The sequence below is a fragment of the Puntigrus tetrazona genome, chromosome 12 (assembly GCF_018831695.1).
Source record: "Puntigrus tetrazona isolate hp1 chromosome 12, ASM1883169v1, whole genome shotgun sequence".
Classification (NCBI taxonomy): domain Eukaryota; kingdom Metazoa; phylum Chordata; class Actinopteri; order Cypriniformes; family Cyprinidae; genus Puntigrus; species Puntigrus tetrazona.
The window spans coordinates 18,297,414-18,318,951 of record NC_056710.1 but is presented as its reverse complement, the minus strand read 5'-3'; the positions used below and the strand labels follow the sequence as shown (position 1 = coordinate 18,318,951).

Below are 21,538 nucleotides of genomic sequence, written 5' to 3'. Positions count from 1 at the left end.
TCACGGTGCTTGTTAAACGCTAGTTTATACGAGCAGAATAAATCCCAGCACCTGACATTAATATCTCCTCTGTTCGAAAGGAAATTAACCAAGCGAATAAAAAAATAAAGCCATTGCTTTTAGTTAACGGCTATTCGTTGCGTTGCGGAGGAATGTTGAGAACAAAGCCAAATCGGTGGCGTTAAACTTGTTTACGCTGCCACCAGTTAGAGCTGAATTAAATGAAACTGTATATCACTAGTACATTCTCCTTCTAAATGACATGTCCTTTTCGGGTCGTGACTTTGTTATTCTTTCTGGGTGCATCTGCTGACCTAATGACCGCAATCATCTCATCCAGCTCAAAACAATACGGCCGCGCTTACCATATAATCAAAGCAAGATTGACTATTGACTAGAGCTCTCTCGCTTGAATTGATTCACGCGGGCTTCTCTTCTGTCTCCCAGGGTGCTTTATCTAAAGTTTTTAATCCCACTTGTCATCTATATTTGTGTTCTCTGACATCCTGAGAGAAAGCATTTAGCCGGCAATTACCAGTGAAGCCTTTCAGTGGCGCATTAAAAGGCAGAAGGTGATAGCATCTCATTTCCAAGAGATGATTTGAGCTCGCCCGCAGCTCTGACTTCACATTAGGTGTGTTGGAAATGAGCAATGTTTGACTTCCTAATTGTGAGTTTTCGGACTGGACGTCAAAAATCTCGGTAAACCGTAAGGAAAGAAACTTGTGTAAACTGTACACAAAATCCAATAATCAGTCATTCGTAACGCGTGAAGCATTCCACAATTGTCCGTTTCACAGATGTGCTGAAACTTTCTTGCTACTATAACTGCATTCCTATTTTGGATAAAACAGATAGAAAGAAAAAAAAAAATTAAACACAATTCTAAAATATAAATTGTATTTTTATTACCAATTAACCATATGTAAAATATAACATTATATAATGATGTTTTAATAAATTAATGGTTTTTGTTCTGCAGGAATGATTTCAATTGTAAATAAATATAAAAAAAAAAAAAACAGTTACAGCGGCTGATACATTTTTTTATTGTCTTTTTTATTTTTTTCAAATTAATTTTATAAGCATTTTCCTACTGTAAAAAAAAAAAAAAAAAAAAATATATATAACATATATATATATATATATATATATATATATATATATATATATATATATATATATATATATATATATATATAGAGTACACCCAAAATTTTCTCATAACGTTATTTTTGCTGAACATAAAACTTATTTTGAAGAAGTTGCTGATCCCCATCGACTTCCATAGTGTTTTCCCCGACTGTCAAAGTCAATGTGGACCAGAATATGTTTGGTTGCTTTTTGTTTTGTGTTCAGCACATGAATAAAAATTAATACAAATTTGGGACGACACGTGAGTAACCAATGACAGAAATTGTATTTTTTGGTTGAACTATTCTTTTAATGAGAAAAGCAGAAAGGCCTCTAACACAAGCTTGCTTCTTTTTCTCTTTTCTTTTTATTTAACATCTGCTAAATGACTAAATCTAAACGTAATAACATGCAGCGGTTCACTTTAATTCTGTTGCTTTGAGAGCAGCGTGCATTACTGTTCGATTATTAGTAAGCTTGTGCCATCCAGATTAATCTTGTTAATTAAAAATACAGAAATTAGTTTTATAATGTTATTATAAAAAAACGTGACTTCAAGCTGCCACCCGGTCGCGCAAACTGAAATTTAAATATATAGAAACATACAGCTTTCGAGGTGCACTGCGTTAAAAGTGACCCTTGTTTAAAAAAAAAACGTTTGAAGGGGTCATATGATAAACATATAAACAAGTAAAAACACTAAAAATAAATACACACCTGATACAGCTGTTGACAGCAGAAAACATCAATATAAAAAAGCAATCCTCCTCCGGCGTCTGGCAGAATATATTAACAAGATGCAGATTAGGGAGTGATATAAGAAAGAAAAATCTAGAAAGTCTTGCTAACATGACCTCGGGCATCACGCATTAAAACTTTGCATTACCTTCTTTAAATACACAGCAGAATCTGCATATACACCCACACCACTGGGTCACGGCTTCAGCAGAGCAGCACCAGAACAAACTCTTGACGTGCACGTCAGACGCAAAATGCTCTCTCAATCTAATACATCTACTCTCTCATCTCTTCTTTAAAATCTCACAGCCGTCGGAGACTGTAAATCGGTGACAGGCATGATTTCCTACAGGGACAATGGAACAATAACGCTTCCATCGGATCAAATGTGTGACGTTGAGAACTATTAGAGTTGTCATTAGCAAATGCTTCTCTGGGTTTGAAATAGTGAGGGGTTCGTGCCACAAGAACGGAGTTCCTTGCTAAAAAAACAAAAAAAACTAAATGATAATGCGTTCATAGACCATCTGTGAAAAATTCTAAATGATATGTATGCACACATAAATGTGCGTATGTATAAATACACACACACACACACACACACACACCGTGTTGCATTTATTATTAATAATTTATTATTTTAGTCTATTCCTCATTCTAATATTTGTAAATTAAATATATAGTATATATTGAAACTGCATGCATATATATATATATATATATATATATATATATATATATATATATATATATATATATATATAAACCTTTCCCTTTTGAATAAAAACAATACAAGTTTTCTTTTTGTATTTATGTACACTGTATGTATATATAAATAAATTCAAAGACATGCATGTATATATTTTATATTTTAAATATATTAAATATATGTATATATAATATAAAACATGAGAATATGAATATATAAATGAGTAAATGTACATAGTTTCAAAATATATACTGTACTGTATGTGTGTATTTTTATACACATAATAAATATACATGTTTCACATGCAAATAATGTAAAAATCTAATAAAATGTAATTAAATTATTATATTTTTTTATCCCATATCACTTTCAAGGTACAATGCATTTTTTTAAACATCTCAAACTGGGTTATTTGTGTACACTAAAGTATTAAATGTCCTAAAAGATAGTTTGTGAGAGATTGAAAGTGAAGTATTGCTAACAGATAATAATTTAAAGCAAGGCTAAGTCAATTGCTCTTGTCTTTTTCTCTTTCTCATACAATCCCCTCAATCGGTTCTCATGTCTCCTGTCTGAATGCATTAAGTCCTTGTACACCGTCTAAAATAAACTCAGACTGGCAAAACTGATACTGTCTCTCGCCACAATTCCATTAAGCTTTTCATCTCTAAAAACTCTCACCAAAGTCATTGATATGCCTGCACGCTTTTGACAACTGTGCAAAACAAAATTCTTCACAGTTCCTCTGCAAAACGCTGTATTAGTCTTTACTAAAGGCCAGACGTTTACAAATCTGGATGGACTGCATTATCAAAGCGCTAGTCTGCCAGTACTGATGGATAGGACTTATTTTATGCTTTTCTAGCATTATTTCTCAAAATAGTCATCGTATTGTGGTCGTGACTATACACTGTAGATGCTCGTGTGTGAGAGAGGTAAATCAGTGAAGTGTGGGGTGTTTCAGCACCACGGACAGCGCCAGAAATTATGATGGAGAGCATGGCGTTTCAGCACCACGGACAGCGGCCTGCATTACCTCTGTGACAAATTAAGCTAAATCAACAGCATGTTCGTTGAAATGAAACTACTTAAGGTTTTGACATGCATGATGTCAGGGATTGTGTGTAAATGTTTGCTTGCTTCAAGGTCAATGTGTTTGCAAACCATTTTACCTCCTTAAGCTGACATGCCCAGGTGAGAGGCTAGTCCGTGTGTACAACAAAGCAGGATTTAATTTCCAATTTTCTGTCCTACGTTTCTTTCTTTTGTCTTTCTTTCCTACCTTTTAACTTTCCCCTTCTCCTTTTATCTCTCTTTCCTTTCTTTAGTTATTGCTATCCTTCGTTTATTAATTTGTCTGTCTTTTTCACTTGCTTTAATCATTCCTTTGTTATTTTTCGCTTCTTGCTTGATTTCTTCCTTTTCGCTTTTTTCCTTACAAATCCATTTCCCCAAAATTCCATTCCTTTTTTTCCGCTTCCCTGCAATACATCTTTCCAATCTCCCTTCCTTCCTGTCCATTTTCCTTTCCTTTTTTAATTTTCATCGCTTCCCATGTACTTTTTTCCTTTTTTTCTTCCTTATTTCCCATATCTTTTACTCCTTACTTTCTGTCTTTCTTATTTCTATCCTTAATATATTTCTCTGTCCATCCTTATTTTTTCCCTTGGGTTTTCTCTTACTGATCTGCCATTCCTTCCCATATTTCTCCTCGCTTCTTTCTTTCTTTTCCTCAGTACTACTAATAATAAAAATAATGTTTCATCTATATAGCGCACTTTCCAAGATCAAAGACACTGTACAAGGTTCACCAATACACAAATACTCATTACACGAATCAGTTTCAGTAACAAGACAATGCAGTTTCACACAACACAGACACAGGTTATAAAGTAAAGACAAAGAAATGGAACTGTTACACAATGAAATGTAGTGATAGCATTGATGAAACAAGTTTTGATTTGAATTTCTTTCGACTTTTCTTTTTCTTCTTTCTTTATATCTTGGCTTCTAGCATTTTTCTTTGCCCTTCCTGTTTTCCTTTATCTCCCATCCCTCAGTTTTGTTTCCCTTTTCCCCTTCTTTCTTTCTCTCCTCATGTATCTGTCCTTCCTATATGACTCCTTCTATCCTTCATTCCTTCCCCCTTTGCATCGTTCCTTTACCCTTCCTTTGTTCTTCTCGCTATCTTAACTTTCGCTTCTCGACACAAAACAAACCGTCTCCATTAACATTTAATGGTTCTTTGTAAAAACCCTCAAACAATGTCCAGCTCTAATGAACACCAAATCCATCTCAAAGCACTCTGAATCCCGTTCTCTCTCCAACCGTCTGTCTTTATCCCTGAAAGCCTTTACACAATGTTCTCTCCACCTCATTCTCCAGGGATGCTCTCCATTATAGAGCCCCGATCCAAACAATACAGCATGCATGTCAAGCTCTATTTCTGAACAGTGAAGGGTGCCGGCGGTGTATTGTATTTCTCTCAGCTATATTCTAAGGAAACAAACTTCACGGTCTAATATGAACGTCTCGTATGAAAAGCTAGTGAGTGTAGTTTTTAATTGAACACCCCCTTGACGAAATGCGGCAGCTTTTTTAAACCAGCGAGCAATAAAAGCGCTATCGATTCACCTTCGCAGGTGCATGAAAAGAAAAGGAATCATGAGTTTACCGGTTTTGGGGTCGACGGAGAAGTATGGCTGTCCTTGCAGAACGCTGTAGACCACCCGCGCACTGTTTCCATATGTAGGGTCATCTGCGTCTGTGGCCGTGACTTGAAAAACTGATGTACCTGCAGAAAGAGAAAGAATTAAGCATGGGTGCTTTGCGTTTGATCTGTGTCGTGAATATACAGGCATGTCTCACCCTATTTTTTACATTTAAAGAAAACCTACTTCCAAGATCATCCAAGCTTTTGGACGAGTTTCTTCATCAGAACAGATTTGGAGGATTTTAACATTGCATAACTCACTTAGGGCTGTATCCTCTGCGGCGAATGGGTGCCGTCAGAGCCAGACATCACACATTAATCAAGTAATCCACATAAGACCATAAATTAACATCTCTTCTGAATCAGATGGTAACAAATGATTCACCGGAGAAAGCAATATTATGACTCATATTTCAAGCAGAAGCAATGGTTTAAGGTTAAAAGATCTTGACTGATTTGTTTATTATGAACACAAGGCATTCTTTAATGCATTCCCCGTTATGTTTTTATCAGCTGTCTGGACTCTCGTTCTGACGGCACCCATTCACTGCAGAGGACCCACTAGTGAGCAAGTGAGGTATCGCTACATTTCTTCATTTCTGTTTGAGCGAACAACAAACAAACAAACTCATATACATCTAAGACGGCCTGAGGGTGAGTTCTGCGTGAACTATTCCTTTAACGTGTTCGATTGTGTGGGGAAAATGTCAAATTAAATGCCACACAAGTGAACTGTCCAGAACGATTCATCGGATGCCACACACACAAGTCCCTCAACAAGAGTTTCTGCCCAGACTAAATCAACTAAGATTAAAGACAGCCTGGAAATGCAGCTGTGCGCTTTGTAATCTCTCTCTGTGTCTTTTAAACCCTCTCATTCCCTGCTCTGTCTTTGTTCATTTCAGCCATCCGCTCACAGTCTGTCTTTCTTGCATTCATTTTTTTTTTTTTCCAGCTGACAGTAGATCTCTCATTTCTTTCACCGGCTCGGGTCGCATTTCTCATCTGCACTTGTTTTAGCTCACTTTCATCACAGCTCACCGGGTTCAATCCATCCATCTGCATTGTCTGATGCTGACTTACTGCAAACACCACAAAACATTTAATGCAGTTTTGAGGGCTGAGGCGTAAAATAGGATTATGGAGGCAAAATCATGAATTTCCTTCTTTATCTTTCTCAGTCTTATTGCAGTTGTAAATTGACTCTCTCTACTGAAGAAGAATATTTATTTATGCATCTTACTAAGCCAGGACATTAAAAATAAAGAAGAGATATACAAAATAAAATTATATTAAAATAATAATAAAAGTAAAAATTAAAAAAATGTAAAAAAAATTTATATACATACAGTATATATATATATATATATATATATATATATATATATATATATATATATATATATATATATATATATATATATATATATATATATATATATATATATATATATATATATATATATATATATATATATATATTTTTTTATTGTGTATACACAAAAATATAGCCATGTAGTGAGGATTATGATTAAAAATACATCTTTACCAATGTGTAAAAAATAAAAAATAAAAAATAAAAAATATTATTACAGCACACACCGTTTGAACCATGATTTTTTTTTCTACTGGAAAACAAGATAAAAAATTGATTAATAGAATGATTTTCTGCAGGGTTCTCTTGTGGTGAGACCCAGCCAGAGAAAAGTCGAAAAGCCGTGTTCTCCCACAAAGACTTTCAAAAGCTTTTCAATTACAGTCATCACTCAGCATAATACACTTGAGAGAGAGACAACGTTCACTGCTTTCTGCTTTTGCATAGTTCAACAGCATAAAGACCAGATAGCCGCAATTACTGTTACAGCTTCAGATAAGTGTAATTTTGGTTCTAATCCTGAAGCTTCAGTGGGTTAAAATGAGTTATCTCATCCCTCTCTGTACCCTATCCAGCTCTCAGCTTCAGTGAAAACATTTCTATCAGACTCTAGCAGCAGCTGGAAAGTTGCTGAAACAGCTTGTCTAGAATTTTCTGACGAGGATCTCCCAGGACCAGCAGATGAACTGTGTGTGTGTGTGTGTGTGTGTGTGTGTGGAGGGAGTCGTGTTTCTGCACCAGTAATAAAGATATTGAGTTTTATAAACTCCTAATCAAAATCGTACCCATAAAATAAATAAATAAATAAAATTACTGTAAAACTGCAACGCAAGCAGCGGATGCTAAGTGGGAAACTGGGTAATATTTAGAAGTCAATAGTGATCTTCTGTTGTTTAACATGGCCTTACACACTCAGCAGCCACTTTATTAGGCATCCCTGCTGAAAAACACCAGCTTACACCAGCAGGATTTTCCAGGCTGGCTTATGCTAGCTTTGTTGCACATTTTTCTACTAGTCTTGTGTCTGCTTGACTCGAAAGGCACAATCGCAAGATAATAAGACAGACTTTCATAGATATCTTACTTATTTACACTTATATTGCATTGGTGAACTTATTCACTAAAATGCACATATTTATTATATCACTTCTCAAAAGAAGTATTAATATTTCATGGAGTTGCAAGTTATTTTTAGATTTTTGACCTGGAGCTTTTTAACCTACACAACACGGTTATTTTAAAAATATGTTTTTATCATATAAATATAAACCAATAGAAAGAAAGAAAGAAGAAAGAAAGATAGATAGATAGATAGATAGATAGATAGATAGATAGATAGATAGATAGATAGATAGATAGATAGAAAGAAAGACAGAGATAGATAGATAGAATGATGGATGGATGGATGGATGGATGGAGATGGATGGATGGATGGATGGATGGATGGATGGGGTGGGTGGGTGGATGGATGGATGGATGGATGGATGGATGGGTGGATGGGTGGGTGGGTGGGTGGTTGGATGGACGGACTGAAGGTTATATGTGTTTGCAGTAGTTGTTCTTTCAGAGCTCTTGTTATCAGTCTCTCAGAGCTGAAGGTCTGGCTCACATCCAGTCAATCAATGCAGACTGGCAGAGACAAACCATCAACACACAATTAGATCCAGAGCTCTCGAACACACAGGGAATATCGACAGCGCTGGACTAGTGTGAGCGGCCTGCTCACAGACAAACGCCTCCAAATGCTCAACCCCAGAAGAAGAGGAAACAAGACTAATTATTTATTTCTGACTTTTTCTGTTGCTCCTTGTTACCGAGCATCTCTTCTCCATGTCTCTCATCAATACTAATCGACAGAGCATGTGTTCTTCCAGTTCAAACTACCAGCTGAGATGATGCTGTGCCGCTGGATCAACTCTGGCTTATCTGGTTAGTCTTGCATTTCCAAATGGAATGATTCTGAAAAAGGTTGAACTGATAGTTTATATCCCTGTGGAAACATATTGAGTGCTAATCCCAGCGCGAATGTTTTGTTTACTTCTATACCATCAAATATGTTTACCGAAATAAAAATACTGAAATAAAACCCCTCCGTGGAAATCTGGAGATGAGTTAATTAACGGTGAACGGTGCACCTCCTGTGGTACATGTGACCTCGAATCTGTGTGCATCTCAAAACAAAAATCTTTTTCTTAATGAGCATTTTTCTAGTCTTTCAGTCAAAATTTAAAAAATACCCAAAACAATGAAAATGATCCAAAATACTGTCAAAAACACAATGGCATTGTAAAATATTATTACAATTGAAAATGTAAATATTATAATAATAACTGCGATTAACTGTTAAATATTTTAAATAGCTATTTTAAATTGCAACAGGGTTTTACAATATTACTGTTTATAATGGTTTGTAATGCAAAAATAATTATAATGTTAATAATAATAATGTTTGACAGTATTACCGATTTTGATGTTATAAAAATTATAATTTTATTAAAATACAGATATGCAGATATAAACAGATATATACAATTTAAAATGTAAAATACTTTTAAAAGTGGTTCAAATTTTAATTTAAATTTTACATTTTTTAATATATTTTGTAATATTACGGTTTTGATAATATTTTTGCTCATATACCATATAAATATATATTATATAAATATATAAAAATAATTATAATAATAATATACATATACATATACATACATATACACAGACAATAAAACTGACACTAATAAAATCAATTTTGTATTGCATTAATTGTTTTTTTACTATGATTGAACAATTAAAATGAAATTACAATGATCCCAAACTTTATAGTACTGTATATAACTGTATATATTATTTGTGCGATACATATGCAATCTGCAAATTCAGTCAGGTTAATGAGGATAATACGGACAATTTACAGTCAAATCAAAGCCAAAAGCCAGTAGACCAGATTCTTCTGTTTTTCAAATGTTATATTTACAATAGAAACAAATCTATCAGATGCGACTGACATCCCATAAAGGCAGAGCATCACCTCGAGAGAAAACCCATCTGTGTTGGTGAAGTGGACAGTCCAGCGGCGTGTTCTCCAAGACATCTGTAATTGGGATTTTGAACCCACTCTGCGCATGAATCGCCAACAGTAATGGACAACAGCCAGGCAATAATAGACTCCTTCAACGCTGATTGCAGCTGGTACTCAAATCTTACGATACCACAGATCATTGTATGGGCTTTAGTTGCTACGGCAACAGCCAATTGGGACCTAAATAAACAATAAACAAAGCTTTCTAAACCCACAAGCCATAATCTCCACCGAGAAGTGTTTCATGCTGCCAAAATAAAGAGAAATATTTCATTTGTACATGCGAGCCAGGAATATAGCCTTCAAGACTCCCAGAGAGATCCAAAAAACTGTATCTGGCGCGGCTAAAAGTGAGAGCATGTGCTGCGGCGACGTGCTGTACATGTGACACCAAATCTTTCGCTTCTGATACATCAATAACATAATAGGCATTTTCTGGAAATCAACAGTGACATACTGTGTGTGGGTTGGAAGAGAGTTTACAGGAAAAATGTTTTTTTTTCTAAAAAAGCAGTTCATAACCTCTTTTGATCTGAATACAAAGACGGCTTGTGCCATAAAACTACTTCTATAGGAACATAAAATTCAAAAGTTATGTTATTATGCATTAACTATTTAACCCTAGCTATTAACTATGCAAAACATATAATATATAAAACTAAAATGCATTCATTTCCAAAATTTCCAAAATCAAAAATAAAGCATACCCTAATTTCAGCTTTGGAATTCATAAATACGTTGTTCATCAAACTGTTCGTTTGACCCATTAATGCATTTGTTACACTAAACTTAAAGTAGTCCAATTAAATAGGAATAATTATTTTAATAAATAATATGAATGTATGCAATACAGCTGAAACAAAATAAAATAATAAAAATAAAATAAAAATAATAAAAAATAAAAACCATTTGCTTACGCTTAATGGTGCAAACACTGTGGAACAATTAGAAAAATAAAATTAATAATAGTAATAATAATTTTATATATATATATATATATATATATATATATATATATATATATATATATATATATAATAAAAAACATTAAATATAAAATGTATAAAAATAGATAATTTGAAAAAGATAACTAAAATATATAGTATTTTTATTATTATTATAATTATTAATTTCTTTCAAAATCTCACAAACCCCCTGCAGTTCCATCACAAACCCCTAGGGGTTTACAAATCCTGGGAAAACCCTGCTGTAAGGGAATCTCTCTCTCTCTTTCTCTCTGTATATATTTTCACCGTTTCTCTGGGTGGAAGTGGAGCGTTCTGGAGGAAGCACGAGCACATAGTGCTCTCTAAGAGCTGTCGGCCTCCTGAGGGAACTCCAGCCGCAAAACTCAAAACAACAGCCTAAAAGCCACGGGCTGGATAGAGAAAAACATTTTGAGTGAATCCGGGAGATCTGAATTAGAAGTGATGGATCTTAGAGAGTGACAGCTTATGAGTTTGCATCAGTACAAGCCTCTAGTTAGAATAGCTTTTTGACAGCTTTGTTTTTAAAAGCCATTTCAATGTTCACATTTGCAGAGGTTTTTTTTTTTAACAGAATCACCTGAACCTGAGATAAACTAAAGACAAGCCGATCGGGAAACTATTCATTTCTGCTCGCCGCTGAGAAAAGAGAGAAACAATCTCATGGGTTTGGTCACGCAGGGCAACATTTGCTCCGAGCTCCTTGATCACTATGTGGTTGCTTTAGCGTTTGCTGAGGGGGAGACATTAGGATTTGTGAGAGCTTTTTTAGAAAATAGACTCATTCTCCAACTCCCCCAGAGTTAAAAAGTCCATTCAGCTGATCTATGGGTCTGGCGATAGCGCTTTTAGCGTAGCTTAGCGTAGATCACTGAATCTGATTAGACCGAAAGCATCTCATTTAAAAATGTTTCCTATTTAAAACTTGACTCTTCTGTAGTTGTATTGAGTGCTTAGCCTGACGGAAAATGAACAGTTGCAGTTTTCTAGGCCCGTATGACTAGAAACTACACTCTCATTCCGGCGTAATAACCAAGGAACTTTGCTGCGTGCCGTAAGTCGGCCACAGCAGGCGCAACGTGATATCAGAATCCATAAAACAAGATGAACTTACTTTAAAAGAAAAGCTAAGACACTCTGACTTTTTTCTTTTCATAGATATATATTTTTTTCCAATTGCACGGGTGGATTTTTGTTTCTATTTTATAATACGCTGGAAAATAAAAATTAAATAGAAAAAGAAATGGCAGAGCAGCAAAATAAAATCATGTTTAAAATGCTTTCTGTTCTAATACAGTAGCTTGTGAAGTCATTTTAGCATTTTAAAGATTTCTAGACGTTTTAACTGGGAAATGCATGGAAAGTACGTGCTAGGAAAAACATTTTTAGCAAAATACTGTAATGACGTTTTTGTAAGAAGGCTATATATATATATATATATATATATATATATATATATATATATATATATATATATATATGGCTGTAGAAAACCACACAGGAAACAAATGCATTCAATAGTTGCATTAATCAGCACATTTTTCCAGTAAAATTTCCAATAAAAATATCTAAAAATATATTAAACACTAAGATATTCAGAGTCGTTCTCTTGGATTATATCATAACTATAATTGTATTTAGTCTTACTTTTCAACTTGAGTTTAATTTGTTTATACTCAAGAAAAAAAGAAGAAAGAAGACAAAATGCACTTGCGTTAAAAATAGTTTTATCCGGGTTTAAATATCTTTAGACATTTTAAATCAAAAGGAATATGTTGTTATTAATTTCATGAAAAGATAAAGAATGTCCATAAAAAGACCACGCAAAAACAGAATAATAATAAGTTGGGTGCTGGACAACTCACCAACTTCCACCATCTCAGGCACAGTTGTGACGAAGGGTCCGTCTGGGAATTTGGGAGCATTGTCGTTAATATCCTGAACTTTTATAATGAACTCTGACTCAGGCTCCAGGGGTTTGTTGGTGTTGAGGTCGATGGCCTGCGCGTGAAGAACATAATGTGATTTCTTTTCCCGGTCCAGACTTTTGGTGGCGTGGATGTCTCCCGTTACCTCGTTGATGATGAAGATACTCCCTGCTCCTTCACCACTAAGGATATACCTGACTGAACCGTCGCCTTTGTCTGAATTAGAATGGAGCTGAAATGAGAGACAAAAAACATTGGTGTGTGACTGCTGATAGGAATCAATATATTACAATATATTCAATAAGCAGGGCTCATTAAGCATCTAATCTTCCAACAAACCCTTAGGCTAGAAACCTTTTATGTACCTGATACGCAAAAGTAAGTATATTTAATACATTTCTTCTTTGCGGTTTTTGCTTGTGCATTGATGCTATGTTGGTTGCTAGGGTGCTTTTTGTGCTTGTTATAGTTACTTTTAAATAGTTACTCTTCAGGAAGTCAACCTAAGAAATTCTTTCTTCTAGTGAAACTGGAACAGAAGAAGGAATTTCTCTTTTACGTGTCACCATTGAAGCGATTTCATATAGAAAAGGAGGATGCTGTACTATATGTTGAATTATGTATTTGCATTTTGACTGGAGGTTCATCCTCTGAGATGCGAAATCACAGATCATTCGGTGTTGACATGAGATCTTACCCTACTGCAATGTCGACAGGAAGAGAGAGAGAGAGAGAGAGAGAGATGCAAGCCAAAAAAGCTGCTTAATTGATAGAAAGAGGATTACTCACGGCTCTCTAGCCGATGGCTACCATCTCTCAAACATCTTAAAGCTTATGACAAATACGAGACATTTCATGACACAAAATAAATAATCCAGCATAATGATTCCTCCAGACTGAACCTTAACGAATTTAACAAAAACTTTATATGCACATTTATACTAGAATTAGCATTACCCTAATGTGTCTGAATGGTTTCTCAGTACTCTAATTACCATTTCTCATTGCTAGTGATTCTCATTATTGCAATTCAAAACCATTCGCTTCCAAAACCATTGTTTGTTTGTTTGTTCATTATCAATAATAATAATAATAATAATAATAATAATAATAATAATAATGATGATGATGATGATGATGATGATTATTATTAAATAAATACAAACTGAAACAAACTCTAAATACTACTACTACCACTACTACTAATAATAATAACAATAACAACAACAACGAAAAAAAAAATAAACATAAATAATAGCAAAACTACTAATTATAATAATAATAATAATAATAATAATAATATGATGATGATGATGATGATGATGATGATTATTATTAAATAAATACAAACTGAAACAAACTCTAAATACTACTACTACCACTACTACTAATAATAATAATAATAATAATAATAACAACGAGAAAATAAAATAACAAACATAAACATAAATAATACTACTACTACTAAAACTACTAATTATAATAATAATAATAATAATAATAATAATAATAATAATGATGATGATGATGATAATAATAATAATAATAATAATTATTATTATTATTATAAATAGTATTATATAGAACTGTAAAAATGTGTTTAGCTGGGATAAACTGACCCCAAATTATACATATACACACACACACACATATATATACGGCACATAAAGCGAACATATCAATTTACAGATTACATTTATTTTTTTGATCATACATTTAAGGTCAAGTATTAACCTGATAAATTATTTTCTAACAATGAACATTAAATCATTCATCATTATGGTCATGATACTGAAACAGATTTTACTACAATGAATATTCATTCATTCATTTATTCAGTCATTTATCATTATGGGCAGAAATGTGCTTAATTGCAGTCAAAGAATTTCCCCTGCAGCAATATAGAGCGGTTATATATTACCAGACATATATATATATATATATATGGAGAGAGAGAGAGAGAGAGAGAGAGAGAGAGAGAGAGAGAGAGAGAGAGAGAGAGAGAGAGAGAGAGAGAGAGAGAGAGAGAGAGAGAGATAAAATGCATTGTTGACCAGCAATGTGTCGATGCTAAGCCAGATTTCTGTTTCCTTGGACATGACTACATACATGACACAAGGACAGATGTGGGTAATCACACCTGATCAGTCTGTTTAGGCTCGCTAAATGGAAATCTGAACCTCTGTACAAATCAACACGGTACACAGTATCTTCTCATTGATAATATTTAGCCTACGCATGCAGGAAGTGTAAAAGAAGAAGGGAGAAACCTTAAGAAAAAAAGAAAACAAGCGCGGTGTCTGTTTTTGTTACATTCCTCTGCGGTTATCGCACAGTATTGCGATATAAATTCTTCATACACAAAAAACACTCGCTATTCTTCCGAGGGTGAAATGTGACCTGGATACATCCTTTAAAGCTTTCATAAGATTCACCCTTCATACTTTCAAGATTTCCTTCGCTCTTACAGCTACCTCTCTGGGAACAGAGCGAGTGATCAGACGTGAAAACCGCTCGGCGCATGTTGCGGAGGATGTCTGACTGCGCCGCACGCCCTCTGGACGCACAGGATAATAATTAAGAAAGTCCTAAATAACAACACTGTCATTCCCAAAGCATGGTGAGAAATGACAAGAGCGGTTAATGTTTCAGTTCGGCGTGACGCGGAGCCCATGGGATACCTGCTGTCTGAGCTCTGCACACAACAAGTAGTCTGCTCAGTGCACGGTGTCTCAAGGCTCATTGGTTTTGTGATAAGGCAAAACATTGACAGAACACTCAAAGCGCTGAAAGCCCCGGTTCTCCTGAGTGTTTTATTGTCACTATCCAATAAGTGTCAGATTGTGATCCGCTCAAACCCTGTTTAATGACTCGAGCGCAAACCGAAGCAAACAAAAGCCTACACCTTGAGCCATTCAACATTAAACCTACTTAGCTGCTTTATAAACATCACTGCGCATGAATTATCAGTGCAGAAATGATCGGGATATGTTAAGTATATGTTAGTAGCCAAATGGGTTTTTAGGCGCTGTCAACTCCAGAGAATATACTGAATTCAGCATGCGTTCACTACTTGATGCTTAAGACACGTTTCTGCAATATCGAAAACCGTAGTGGTGCGTGATATTTGTGTGGACGTTGTGATAGACCCCCATCCACCCCCCTGAAAAAAAAGGTCAAAAATAACATTTATTAGAAATGGATTCTTTTTAACAATACAAAAGTCTTTACTGTCACTTTTGATAAATTTCAATTATCCTAGCTGTATAACTACTAATATCATAATATTGGTATAAACATCGCTAATAGGTATGAATTGTAAATAAATTATAATTGATAATTAAATTATTCAATTAAAGTAAAATTAAATAAAATGTAATTAAATTATGAATAAATAAATAAATGTGCATTTTTCCTCTGAGCACAGATTTTGAGTGAAAGAAGAAATTTCTTGAATAGTAGTACATGTATAAATCTGTCAATAAATATAATATAATATAATAAATATAATAAAATGTAATACTGTGCATCTCTTAAATAAATAAATACTAATATAATAAAATCACTACTAATAATTAAAAAATAAATCATTCAGATTCTCTCGCTCTCTCTCTTTTTAATTCCTAAAGCAATTTAGAAGATAAAATCATTTAAATGTAAACCCAGTTTATAAAAGAACTATGTTTGAGTACCCAAATATTCATCTCGGCTTAGATTTGTGAAAAAAAAGAGATATTTGAAAAAAAAAAATGATTAATTAGATCTAATCGACCTAATGATCTTTTAAGGCATTTTCTAAAACCACGAGTAGCTAAAAAAACACAAATGAAACCATTTAAATGCATTAAAGAGCACAAATAAGATCCCAGATATCGATTATGAAGTTGTAATCTGATAAAAATGTAGGGACGCAGTATTGTCTTGGCAGCCCGGTCTGTAAAAAAAAAAAAAAAAAAAAAAAAAAAAAGACTCTTCAATCACATCACATGAAGGGGTGAAACTCATTCCCCGGGTTATTTGACTGTTTGAGGCCAAGAATTGTGCAAACCGTGGCCGGTAATGCAAACAGTGATGCTGAAATTAATTTGTAATTAAAGAAGAGCGTGGGCTGATTGCACAGCCGGGTCGTGGGTGGGAGTGAACTGTCCATTTCTGTCAGTAAACAGAGCACTCGGGCGAGCAGTCAGTAATTAGCTGAACGGTCAGAGCTCACACTCGGCCTAGAACCTCTCCAATCAGAAGACAAGTTAATGAGACTTTATGCCAGAATCCCGTAAACAAAATCAGATGCAGCCGCAGTGAATCTGCACCAATTATTCTAGATTATCTTCAAAAAAAGATTTTTTCCTTTTTCAGAAAAAGGAAAAAGGGGGTTTAGAAAAATAAAAACACTATTTAGCTTAAGCAGGAGTGCTGCTGTACTAAATAATGCATTTCAAGGAAAAAAAAAATGGCTCAGTTATTTCATATATATAGGGATAATTATTATTATCATTATTATTTTCAACACTGAAAATGTTAGTATTTTTATGGAAATCAAGAAAGACCCATCCCCCTAATTTTTTAAATAAAATAAAAAATAATAATAATCAAATGTAAAAAAAATTAATGTAATACTTGAAAATAAATTCTTATTGACCCCCAAAGTTCTGAATAGTAGTATGGTCAATTGTGCATCTTAAAATTAATTGGAAGAAAGAAAGAAATAGAAAATTAATAAGCAAGCAAGCAAACAATTAATCAAACTAATAAATCACAAGGACATTTTAAATGAAACACTTCGGGATACATTTTTCCAATTTTATGTATTTTTAGGTTGGTGCAATTTTTGCTGCTGCTTGTGATAATTGGTGCTGTAGGGATCACACACACACACACACCACACAACAAATTAAAGAGAATTCATTGTGAAATCCCAAATGCTACACCGTCAGGACGACTGAACCCGGCTCCTTTCCTTTTACACTCCAGCTCTGCTGCTTCCAAATTTGGTCCCAGCTACACAAGGGAACATAAATTTCACTTAACCTGCAGTCAGGCTTCTAATTTGGCCACTGACTTAGCTGGGCACAGGCTAATATATCACACTCTGTCTCTGCAGCAGCTCCACTGACGCTCAGTCAAGCCCTCACTAATGGCAGGAAATAAAAGTGGCACTGGGTCAATAGAGCCAAGACCAGCCAGCTAAAACACAGGGTGGGCCATCATTCCTGGACTGATAACAGAGCGCAATGTATTAACTTTATCAATTAAATTTAAGTGCCACATATAAAAAACCGAATCCCATCTGTATATCAACTATTTCAAGCCCACTAAACAAATGAAGCTAAAATATTAAAAGGCAAAGCAGGTGTGACACTAAGAACATTGTGAGAAGAAACATCTCCTCCGATTTAACAAGCTCTTTTTTGAAGAGAGAGAGAGAGAGAGAGAGAGAAAGAGAGAGACAGAGACGGAGAGAGAGGCTATCAGGCATTGTGCAATATAAAGGCCATATAAAGAATACAATATTATATTAGGCAAATTTTCAACAAAAATTAGGCTGTACTAATTAATACAACTTAGCTAAATTTTGTATAACTTAAAAATTATATATATATATATATTATATATATAATATATATAAATAAATATATAAATAAAATTACAAAAAAGTTTTAATCGAAATAAATAAATAAATAAAAATTACAAAATTATTATTATTATTATTATTATTAATAATAATAATAATAATAATAATAATAATAATAATAATAATAATAATAATAATAATAATAATAATAATAATATTTTAGCTATTTATTTACATTTATTTATCTACATTTTGTCCAAAGTTTAAAAACAAAACATACAGCATATCAGGCTTAAATGCTTTTTTTTGGTCTTCTTTTCCATTAAAACAAATACAAAAAAACAAAAAATAATAAAGACTATGTCTCACTTAGATTAGATTTGTGAAAATTTCTTACTCCACTTACTCCACAGCCTCATTAAGTCGCGCACATAATTCAAGATACATTCATTGAAAATATAACATCTTGCAAGCAAACTAATATTTTTAAGGATGTTCGGAAAAAAAGACACAAAAATAATGGTTAAGAAAAAATCGCCGAAAATAGCTTTTCCGCTAATGAATTTTATTTCCATTCACTTTTTTAGAGCCACTGTTCAGTCATTCGCTTATCAAAAGCCTCATTATTTCTGGATTTTATCATCCGCACAAGGAATATCCACCAAAAATGACACCTCGAATAAAAAGTCTCACGCTTGTACAGCGACATCCATTAAGAGGAGTGACTGTTACCTCTGAATAATGCTCACAGCAACCCTGTAACCTTGGAAACTCCGCAATTCGGCTTCTTCACTTTTTCTCTTCCTCAGACAGAAGAAAGTACCGATCCTTCATCCAATTTAAGAGATTATTCCAGAGTTTCCATCAAAAATTAAAAAAAATAAAAATTCCAAGGCTTTTCTATAAATCTGCACCTTCGACGAGTCTTAAATAAACACACGGATGCTTAAACTTTCATTTTGAAACGTTATTACCAACCCTTTGCACGTAATTATGATTCACTTAATGGGTCTATTACTCATGTTATGTTTGCAATCATATTACCTGGAGTAAAATAACCCAAAATTGCTGTAAAAGTTAGAAGCAAAATGAGTGAAGACAAGTCTCATTAAGTGTGAGTCAGGATGGATGGAGTGCAGCAAAGAAAAAAGCCTCAATGACAGGACAGAAAGACTTTGAGATGCGGGAGGGAGACAGAATGAAGGAGAGGGAGATGGAGGGAGTATGAGGAGGAGCGAAGGACAATGAGGTCAAAGAGTAAAATAAACTCATCAATCACCGCCGAGCTTTATATTCACAATTAGGAAGGTGGACCTGTCTCTGATTAAACTTGTCCTTTTTTTCATCTATAGAGCTTTTAATCAGTGTCTGTGTGTGTGTATGAACAGTGCCTTTGTTAGCGGTTCAATACTCGCTTAATTTTCTCCGGCCTTCACTTTTCTAATCAGGTACATTTGGGCAAAAAAAAAAGAAAAGAAAAACACTCATCCAATGCAGTGAAAATTACATTTCTCTAAATCAGATTTTTTTTTTTTATAGCTCAGGAGGCTTAATTTGGTTAAGTACACACACGCTCTCTTACAATATAAATTAGGCACAAATGAGATAATTGTTGAGTGTGGAATCGTAAAATTGAAGGAAATATTGAACTTTCTGTTGCGTCGGGGTCAATTTGCAGCACGTTTGATTGTCAAACTTCTCAAAAAACTGGTCAAACTACTTATTTCTAACTGAAATTTGGTGGATATTTTTAATTTTGGGCGATGCATGTGCATGCTGAGTTTGGACGCGTAAACAGTTTTTGGAAAGGCTGTACAAAAATTGTTAGAATTCCTGTGGTGGGATCAAATTGATCTTCATCGGCTTTCATGCAATTTGCTACAAATTAGAACTTTGACAAACGCTAATGATTTCAATTACCAGACTGAAGCCTCGCAAGGTTTGAAACAAGGCTGTTTTAGAGCTGCAGCACATTTTACCAGGAATATGTATTTAAAACCAATATATTACACTACATTTTATTTTTATGTTGACTCTACGGATTGCGTAACTCTGACTTTATTTTATTTTTTTTATTTGGCCTTCATTTAAAGCCATTTTTGAGAATCAATTGCGATATTAAAGGCTCCTCCTGTGTGTATGTTCTTTCCTAAGGCTCCTGAAAGGGACTGACTCTCTCAAACTGTATTGAAAATATACCTACGTGGGGAAAGCATTTGCATTTTAGCTGCATCAAGAAAGGCTGAAGTTTAGCCTTGAACACTTTCGCTTCCCCATCCTGTGCAACTCAAAGTGGAAATGGTTCCTTGATTCTGCCAGGGGACCATCCATATATAACTATATGAATAAAACATCCAAACACCTTTTGTATCAGAGGATGTCAAGACCTGTAACGCTGACAGAGCAGAACAGACACATCGGAGGCTGGAGGGCTTTTTTGGCAAATTATGTTGAAATATGCTCAAAACATTTATGTGAAGCCAAAAACGGATAGCCAATCACCGATGAAGAAATACGCTTATTTGCCATCCTCCTTTAGCTATCGATTGTGTTTTCTTGTACACAGTTTACTAATTATTAAGGAGTAAGCGTAATATTATGTGCATTTGTATTCCGAGCTATACATGTAGGGAATATGCACAGGACATGTATGCTTATAGTAGCTTTAGCTACATTAATATGCATGTATCTGCTTTATGTCTATATGCATATGCATGTAGAGTTGAGTTGCTGCATGACGTCACTCCAGACACTCCAGAATTAGATGATCTCTCCAGACACTAATCCAGTCTAACTTTTTGGTTCCCAGCGCAGAATCACAAGATTAAAAATGCAAGATTATGGAATCTGAGAAGGATTTTTTTGCTTTTACGGTTAAAGAGAAGATCACAGGACTCTCCGAGTCTCTGTCTCGCCTTCCTCTTGGGTAATGTATGAGTGTAATGTATGAGTTTTTCAAGGACCCTTCCGCAAAAAGAGACGCTGCCAGACAGGAGCCAGAACCGCACTGTTTCCCTTTCAAGGACTGACGATATAAATAACTGAACTGCCTTGAATATTCCGTCACCTGCACAAACATTATATATCATACGTGTTACATGCGTGTCATGATGCGGAGCGTGAGGAATTACAGTCTCCCGGTGCTGAGGATGAACGTTCGGGGATGAGTTACCACGGCAGTCAAGGACCTTGAAGGAAAGTCTTTGTGTGACTTCCTTTACACGCTTGGTTAAGTTAAAGAAGTCAGAAATACTGGTGCTTTGATTGAATAAAAACAGCCAGTCTTTCCACAGTGTACAGGAAC

General features: G+C 34.5%; 1 protein-coding gene across 4 annotated transcripts in view; it reads right to left on the bottom strand.

The window, feature by feature from the left end:
• The window catches only part of LOC122355125 (cadherin-18), a 189,941-nt gene that overhangs the window by 43,857 nt on the left and 124,546 nt on the right, over window positions 1-21,538 (bottom strand). For all 4 annotated transcript variants that reach the window (XM_043253154.1, XM_043253153.1, XM_043253157.1 and 1 more), the window contains 2 exons: window positions 12,600-12,894; window positions 5,256-5,375 (listed from right to left, as the gene is read on the bottom strand). In XM_043253154.1, coding sequence (XP_043109089.1) covers window positions 5,256-5,375; window positions 12,600-12,894 — 415 coding nt within the window. The remainder of the gene's footprint in view (window positions 1-5,255; window positions 5,376-12,599; window positions 12,895-21,538) is intronic.